At 55.3% G+C, this 8,563-nt stretch overlaps 1 protein-coding gene across 1 annotated transcript in view; it reads left to right on the top strand.

Moving 5' to 3' along the window:
* Positions 1-8,277, top strand: part of LOC132526124 (pregnancy-associated glycoprotein 2-like) — a 22,272-nt gene extending 13,995 nt beyond the window's left edge. The window contains exons 4-11 of the mRNA XM_060159982.1: positions 566-716; positions 1,671-1,788; positions 1,888-2,006; positions 3,192-3,385; positions 4,756-4,872; positions 6,342-6,483; positions 6,571-6,669; positions 8,125-8,277. Of these exons, the coding sequence (XP_060015965.1) occupies positions 566-716; positions 1,671-1,788; positions 1,888-2,006; positions 3,192-3,385; positions 4,756-4,872; positions 6,342-6,483; positions 6,571-6,669; positions 8,125-8,277 (1,093 nt within the window). The remainder of the gene's footprint in view (positions 1-565; positions 717-1,670; positions 1,789-1,887; positions 2,007-3,191; positions 3,386-4,755; positions 4,873-6,341; positions 6,484-6,570; positions 6,670-8,124) is intronic.
* The last annotated feature ends 286 nt before the right edge of the window (positions 8,278-8,563 follow it).

The following is an 8,563-nucleotide window of genomic DNA, read 5'->3' as shown; positions in this document are numbered from 1 at the left end:
ACCCCTCTCTTCTGCTGGAGCCCTGGAGAAAGATCTGGAAGGCTACTTCTAGGCTGATTTACCTCTAACAAGCAGTGTGACCACAGCCAAGTCACAAACTCCCTGCATTTCAAATTCCTCCCCTGTAAAAAGAGGGTAATGATCCCCCTTCGGACTCCTTCCCAGAACTTCTTAGAAAAAGATACAGTGGGATGGCAATAGCAATGGGAAGGGCTGTCATTGTGGACACTTCTTACATATCAGGCACATTATATACATCATCTCACTTAATACCCAGAGCATTCTATACGGACGATAGGAGTTATATTCTACCTTTTTACCTACCGAGGGGGAAACTGAGACTCCAAATGGTCATATGGCTTACCCAAATTAAACAACAGAACCTGTATTCAAACCTAGGCATTTGCCATCGCCTTTGCATAGCGTCCTGATATGAGAGGACACTCATAAAAATGCTTGGACTATACACAGTGCCATTACAATGCAAGGTATGACAGTCGTACTATAACACAGACAGCTGATTGCTGACCCTTCTTTGTTTCCTTTTCCCAATGCTCGGTGAAAGAATCCCGCTAACAAAGATGAAGACCATGCGAGAAACCCTCAGGGAAAAAAACTTGCTGACAAACTTCCTGTTGAGGAACAATGACGACAGGTCCCAGAATGTCGCCCATGACCCAAAATTGTCTCTTCATCCCCTGAGGAACTACCTGGATGTGAGTGTGTTGGGTGGATGGCACTCTACAGCGCCCCCTGGTGCTCTGGCCTGGCACTGGGGTTCATCTGGAGGCGCCAGGCGGTGTGGTGGGGCTAGGGCTCCTGCAGGAAGCAGAAACACTGGGGAATACGGACCCCATTCCCAGAGAAGAGGGCACTCTCATCCTCAACTCTTGGTCGGTGGTAACTGGGCTCGGCAATGACCAGGTGGCAGGTAAACACCCATTTCTTGCCAAAGATATGTCATTAGTTTGAGGGAGATTGTTCCCCCTGAACTAAGTGAGCCACTGAGTTACAGATGAAAGGTGAGCCATGTCTGATCGAAAGATAAAGCCAACTGCAAATCAAGATTGAAACCCCAGGCGGACAAAGTTCAGCCTCCGCAGATCCAAGGACACCAGTAAAAAGTTACTGAGCCCCTATGGCCTGTGACGCCATAAAAATCTAACACTATGGTTATTGTTATTGATTTTTAAAAAGGTCTCGTCTCTTCCTCAAGAATGCATAGGACAGCCTGAGCGATAGGCAAAGAGTAAATACATGTCAAATAAAAGCGTGGTGGTGATAGGACATGGTCTGAGTTCAGAGGAGGTGGCCTGGGGTGACCTAGGAGGGCCAACTGGAGAAAGAAACAGGCTGGGCCTTAAAGGGGGGACTGGAGAGCTTCTCAAATGAACGCACCAGGACTCGCCTGCAGGCCAGTGCTTAAGACTCTGCGCTCCCACTGCAGGGGGACCGGATTCGATCCCTGGTCAGGGAACTAAGAGCCCGCATGGAGGAAAAGAAAGAAAAAAATCAAATGAAGGCACCGGTGTGAGCAGAGGCTGTGAGGTGGGGCGGTTGGAAAGTGATCTCAGGAGACACGGGACACCTCGAGGGAAGCAGTACTCTGGGAATCGAGGGCGGCCAGGGCAGCCAGGTCTGACCACACCACCCCTCCCCGGCCCCTGTAGCTAGCCTATGTCGGCAACATCAGCATTGGAACGCCCCCTCAGCAGTTCAAGGTCGTCTTTGACACCGGCTCAGCTGACTTGTGGGTGCCTTCCACCTACTGCGACAGTGTCCCCTGCTGTGAGTACCTGCCCCCCCCTCCCGCCCATCTTGTACTCCCCCTCCCACCCCCTTCTCCGTCCTTGGCACCTGACGGACACACATCTCTTGTGTCCGCAGACACACACAATGTCTTCAACCCTCACGTGTCCACCACCTTCCGGCTCTCGGGCTTCCCCGTCGACCTCACCTACGGCTCCGGGAGGATCATTGGATTTCTTGGCTACGACACTGTTCGGGTAACTGGAAACCAGAAGCCGAGTCAGGGCTGGCCCTGGGAGCAACCGCAGCTTACAAAACAGATGCAGGCCCAACTGGGAGGGCCCGTCTTTCCCAAAGTCCCCTAGTGGCTGGCCGCCCACCCCACAGTGTTGTGTCCCTGGGGAGACAGTGTCCCTGCTGACACACAAACTCCCAGAATGGCTGACCCAGAGAGTGGCTTGAGGTGTGGGTTTGCAGCTCCTTTGCCCATGAGCAGCTCAAGGTTCCTTTTGCTGGGAGCAGGGAGAGAGGGGAAAAAAGCACCCACTCTTATATCCTCAGGCTGTGCCAGGTACTTTCACGGTAATAACTCGTTTACTCCTGCAGCAACCCCACATAGCAAGTGCTATGATTAGCTCCACTAGACAGATGAGGGAACCGAGGTGCAGAAAGCCAGGGCCTTGCCAAGGTCAGGCATCAGGTAAACGGTGAAGCTGGGCTGGCCAGTCAGGATTCATCAGGTGTGCGGTACCTGGGGAGAGGATAAAACTGATCTTGGGCGGTTGCGGGGAACTGAGGGCTTCGGGAATCCAGACAGGGAAAGCAGGGGGCCACAGACGTGGGAAGGGCCTGATAAATGGGGGTCCACAAGAGGGGGCCTTTGAGAGCCTAGTGGAAACTATAGCCTGCATCCCCCAAAGGGCCTGAGTATTCTCTCTCTCTCACACACACGCAGACGCACATCCCCAAAGCGTGTTTCCCAGGCAGAATTTTCATAAGCACCCTGGCAGCGACATTGTAAAATGGGCTTCTGTCTGCCTAGGCAGATGCAGAATCCACAATGCATTGCGATGAATTCAGTCCATTTCTGTCATCACATCATAGTGACGCCGAAGAGAAGACTATCCTGCTCTCTACTCATTCTGTCCTCCAGTCGGAACCATTTGGTGCTGTTGAGTCCCTGTTTTTCCACCTGCACAGGAAGCATGTGGCCAATTTCGCTCACTTCACATGGTGTTTGCAGGATGGGCAGGTGTTGGTTCAAAGCCACAGCCAGCACAAATGGAACCCAAATTCCAGTCGCAGCTTGGTCTAACTATCTGAGGTCAACACAGGGCACAGCCAGGCCACAGTTCTCTGCGGTGCTCGTGGCATCTCCATCCCAGCCCAGTCCCAGCCCCACTTCCCAAACCTTTATGTGGGAACACTCTCCTCTCCCACAGATCGGGAAACTTGTCGATGTGGTCCAGCCGTTTGCCCTGAGCAAGGCGCAGTTTGGGTTGGAGCATGCACCCTTTGATGGCATCCTGGGCTTGGGCTACCGCAGCCTCGCCATCCAAGGGACCACCCCTGTCTTCGACAACCTGAAGAGACGAGGCGTCATTTCTCAGTCTGTCTTTGCCTTCTACTTGAGCACGTAAGTCTGAACTGCACAAGCCCTCTCTCTAAGTCAGCTGTAAGATGCTTTCAGTTGCATGAAAAGTTGTAGCCCAGCTGATCCAGAAGTTTCCTGAGAGACAGTCTAGCCCGGGATAACTATGGCCCCAGGGCCACATCTGGCCCTGCCACTGGTTTTTGTAAATAAAGTTTTATGAGAACACAAGCATGCTCATGGGCTCAGGGGCAGCAGCTTGGTCCAGGGGGTGTGAAGGGAAGAGGGAGAGCAGTGGAAGATATCAGGATACAGGTTGGAGGAAAAGGCAACAGGATGTGCTGATGGATTTCATATGGGAGGAAGGAGAGGGATGGTGGGAATGTTTCCTCCTCACTAACAGTTTACCCGGAGCCCAGAAGCAGCTACACAATTCGCAGGTGCCAGCGCGACATGGAAACGTGGGACGTCTTGTTCAGACAGTATTAGGAGGGGCCTCCCTGGTGGCGCAGTGGCTGGGAGTCCGCCTGCCGATGCGGGGGACGCGGGTTCGTGCCCCGGTCCGGGAGGATCCCACGTGCCGCGGAGCGGCTGGGCCCGTGAGCCACGGCCGCTGAGCCTGCGCGTCCGGAGCCTGTGCTCCGCAACGGGAGAGGCCACGGCAGTGAGAGGCCCGCGTACCGAAAAAAAATAAAAAATAAAAAAAGTATTAGGGGGCTTCCCTGGTGGCGCAGTGGTTGAGAGTCCGCCTGCCAATGCGGGGGACGCGGGTTCGTGCCCCGGTCCGGGAGGATCCCACGTGCCGCGGAGCGGCTGGGCCCGTGAGCCACGGCCGCTGAGCCTGCGCGTCCGGAGCCTGTGCTCCGCAACGGGAGAGGCCACGGCAGTGAGAGGCCCGCGTACCGCAAAAAAAAAAAAAAAAAAAAAGTATTGGGAATTTCAAGACAGGGATAGCAGAGGCTCAGGGCCCTGCTGCGTGTGAGGCCCCATGGGTGGCACAGGTCACACACGCTGGTGAAGCCAACCCTGGGTGAGCCTGAGCCCACACCCTTGGCGCCCTCGAGCCTCGGCTTTTCTGAACAATGACAGGCAAGGCGAGGGGGCAGCCAGGCCCCTCCGGCACGGTGTCCTCTGAGGGTATCTCTGAGCACTCTGGTTGCTGGAGGGGACCGGGCCCTCTTCAGAAGGGTGGGTGGTCGGAGCCCAGCCAGGCTGCCCAGCTTCGAACCCCTTCTGTGCCACTCACTAGTCGGTGACCCACCTCGGACAGGTCCTCAATCCCTCCGGGCCTCAATTTCCGTCTCTGTAAAATGGGGACCCTAATAGTGCCAAGGATGGGTGGAGAAGCACAGCCCTCAGACAGTGCCTGCCGTTATTCTGCTACAACGAGCCCTCCCTCTTCCTTCTCTCCTCAGCCAGAAGGAGAATGGCAGCATTGTGATGTTAGGCGGGGTGGACAACAGATACCATAAAGGAAAGCTCCAGTGGATACCAGTGTCCCGACCCCACTACTGGCAGATAACCATGAACCGGTAAGCCCCTCCCTCTGAGGGCCCCCCCAAGTGATGCTCCCACACGTGCACACGGACACATGCAGACACACAAAGAAACGCACAGACGCACAGTCACACACACAGACATACGCTCCACACCCAAAGACACACGTGTAAGCACACGCACAGGCACACAGATACACACAAAAACACACACAGATACACACGCCACCCACGGGTTCATAATCACCCCAGGCCCCTGACCAGGGCTCTGACCAGGGTCCTGAACAGGGTTCAGAGAGACCTGTGCAGCCCAAGAGGGCTGCACCCACCACGCTGGAAGGCAGGGAGCACGGTTTGAAGACCCTAAAGTGCAGTGAAAAGAGGATGAGGGAGGATTTCACCAGCCTGAACAGGGTTGTGATAAGTTGACCAACTGTCTAGGGCTACCCGGGACCCAGGGAGCTGTCACTACACAAAACTACCAGTTTCAAAACAGGGAAAGTCCTGGACAAACCAGGAAAACTGGTTTCCTGAGGGAGAAACTCCCCAGCAGTGGAGAGAGGTTGGCTGCATTCTTGAGACCTGAAAGCAACTCATACAAAGAGACACTCGCCCCACCCATAGCCACCCCCCATCCCGGGCACACAGTGGGGCAGGGGCTGTGACAGAGAGAATCAGGAAGCCGGGATCCAGGAGTGGTCTGAGAACAAGGGGCAGTAATTGACGGGATTCTCAGTGATACCCTCAGACAGAAGCTTCCGTGTCCTTTGGAGGCCCCTGGGCTAGCTCAGGCATCGCCTGGCCGGGGGCCTCAGTGTCTGAGCTGTGTGAGTGGGCCATGCTGGGAGACAACCTCTCCCAAGGCAGCCTGTGTCTCCGACACCCCTACTCTCAGCATCTGCTGCCCCGGAGAACCTCCATCTTCACCGTGTGGGTTGACCCGTTATCGGTCACACAGCACATACAGGGCTCTGGTTGTTCCTCATCCACTTTTTCATTCATTCATTCATTCAACAAACATACGTTGTGCATCCGCTGTGTGCTAGGCACTTGAGAGAGGCACTGAGGCTACAACTTGCCCTTACATCTAGTAAGGCAGACGTACATGAAACGAGTCACACACATAATAATGAATTTCCACTTCGGTACATGCTAGTAATGAGGAACTCTACAGAGTGACCAGGACAGGAGCCTGATCTAGTCTGGGGGGGAGGACTTCCCTGAAAAAATGACAAGTAAGCTGGAACCTGGAAGATGAGGAGAAATTAGCTAGACAAAGGGGATGGGGGTCTTCTAGGAAGGGCGAGCAGCACATGCCAAGGCCCTGAGGCACCAAAGAGCCTGATGCACTCAGGAGCTGAAAGGAAGTCAGCGAAGGTTAGGCGACCAGAGCAAAGGCAAACAGAGGCAGGGCGTGAGCTGAAGGGAGACAGTCAGGGAGGGGGCAGTCGTGGGGGGAGACTTCACAGTGATCCTGGTGTCCACTCTGTCCCACTGTCTCTCAGCATCACCATAAACGGTGTGGCTTTTGGTTGTTGCCGCGGCTGCCAGGCCATTTTGGATACCGGGACCTCGTTCCTATTTGGCCCAAGTAGAGTGATCACCGCCATCCGAAGGCTCATCGGCGCCCGCCTTGTCGATAACGAGGTGAAGGGTCACGCCACAGGGTCACTCCGGGGCTCTCCACGCACCAGGGATCACCTGGGCCAACCTCTCTCCCTCTTTCTCTAACAGTATGCGGTTTCATGTAGCTATGTGGCTCGCCTGCCTACAATCATCTTCAGCATCAACGGCAACGACTACCCAGTGCCCCCTCAAGCCTACATCAGAAAGGTGAAGGGCCAACCCTGGTGGAATTGCAGGAACCCTTGGGCTCCTGCTTGCAGGAGGGGGCCCTCTGCAGGCCAAGCCACACCATTGCAGATGCCACGGAGCCCCTGTGGCTGGGCCAGTGCCTCCCACAAAACCAACCACTTGAGAGTAAGGGGCAGTCTGGGACTTCCATCATCCTGAAATAAATGGAACACTGCCCCGTGCTGGCCTGGTGCGAGGCACAAGGAGAAGGGAACACTAAGGGCCTCTGCCCTCAAGGAGCTTCAGTTCAACCTGAGCCCTCAGATAGATGAACACGGAAAGTCAGCTCTAGCAATCCCTGCAATAGGCCAAGGGACAAGTGGGGTGGGTGGGCACAGTCTCAGTGTGTTGTCCCACCATAATGGTTAACGGTCTCCCTCCCACCTCGAAGGTGTCCTGCTTTGGATGACAAATTACATGGCGACCCTCGTCCTCGCCTGCGACTTCCCCTTGCTAAGCCCCAGTTCCCACTCTGTGAGTTGGGGTACCAGACCCCTCTGTGGGGAGGCTGCATGCTCCCGTGAATTAAGGGTGCACAGTGACCGCACGGCCCTTGCACAGGGTTGAGGCTTAATGTCAGTTCCCTGTGGGAGTTCAGAGGAGGCTGATGGCCTCAAAGAAGGCTTTGAGGAAGAAAGGGAATGTCAGTCATTCTAAACCCCCACCCTCATGGAGGCACGAGGAGGCCTGCATGGGTCCAGGCGAAGCTACACTGGACCCCATGCAAATGGCACCCCCAGGGGCTGAGCCGAGGGGTGCCGGGCGCAGATTAGAGTGATGAGGGCTGTACACAAGGGGAGCACCAGGGTGAGTCACCCAACCCGGCCTGGAGTGGCCAGGGAGGGCGAGCGTGGGGCCAGGAAGCCTTCCTAGAGGGGCTGAGCGCAGTCTCTAAGAACGGGTCGGGTCTTGGGGAAGAGGGAGAAGCAAAGGCATTCCCTGCAGAGGAAACGGAGAGCAGGGTCAGAAGGAAGGAGGGGAATTACAGGCCATCCTTGCTCTTTTTAACATTTTATTCAAGCATAGTTGATATACAGTGTTTTGTTAATTTCTGCTGTACAGCAAACTGACTCTGTTATACATGTGTTTGTATCCTTTTTCTTCTTCTTTTCCACTAGTTGATCACGGGAGCTTGAATAGAGCTCCCTGGGCTCTACAGCAGGGCCTTGTCGTTCACCCATCCTCTCTATAGTGCTTTGCATCTGCTCATCCCAAACTCCCGTCCTCCCCTCCCCCAGCCCCTCTCCCTCATGGCAACCACATGCCTTGGCCGTTCTTGGGCTTGGATGGGCACCCCACTTCCGCAGCTGCTGAGAGAGCCACTTGGTTCTTACCAAAGGAGGGAGATAAAACCGAGAAGCTGCCGGCTCCGGATGCCGAGAGGGTGGCAGGTAAGGGCTCAGGCTGACTGCTGTGCATTTCCGTCTCCCCCAGAGCCTTCGGGGCAAATGCCTCAGCACCTTGGCAGCGGGCACAGAGAGCATGAGCCGCTCGGAGACCTGGATCCTGGGCGACGTCTTCCTGAGGCTGTATTTCTCGGTTTACGATCGGGGAAACAACAGGGTTGGCCTGGCTCCCGCAGTGTAAAGGCTGGGGCCGCTTCAGCAGTCAGGCCCCCTCCAAACACACACTCACTCACACGTAGGGCACTCCCACCCAGGGATGGCGGTGGACTGTGGTGCTCTGCAAAGCCCCATTCTCAGCAAAGAATAAAAGTTTCCATTCTCAACGGTGCTTAGACAAATGGGTGCCTCTCTTTGGGTCGGGGAGGTGCATCATGATCGGGCAGGATCTGAACCACAAGTGAGAGGAGCCCAACTCCAAGTGGCTTCAAGGAAAGGGGAGACTTACTGGAAGGACACTGGGGATCCGG

Source organism: Lagenorhynchus albirostris, chromosome 9 (genome assembly GCF_949774975.1).
Source record: "Lagenorhynchus albirostris chromosome 9, mLagAlb1.1, whole genome shotgun sequence".
Taxonomy (NCBI): domain Eukaryota; kingdom Metazoa; phylum Chordata; class Mammalia; order Artiodactyla; family Delphinidae; genus Lagenorhynchus; species Lagenorhynchus albirostris.
This window is presented reverse-complemented; position numbering and strand designations above follow the sequence as displayed.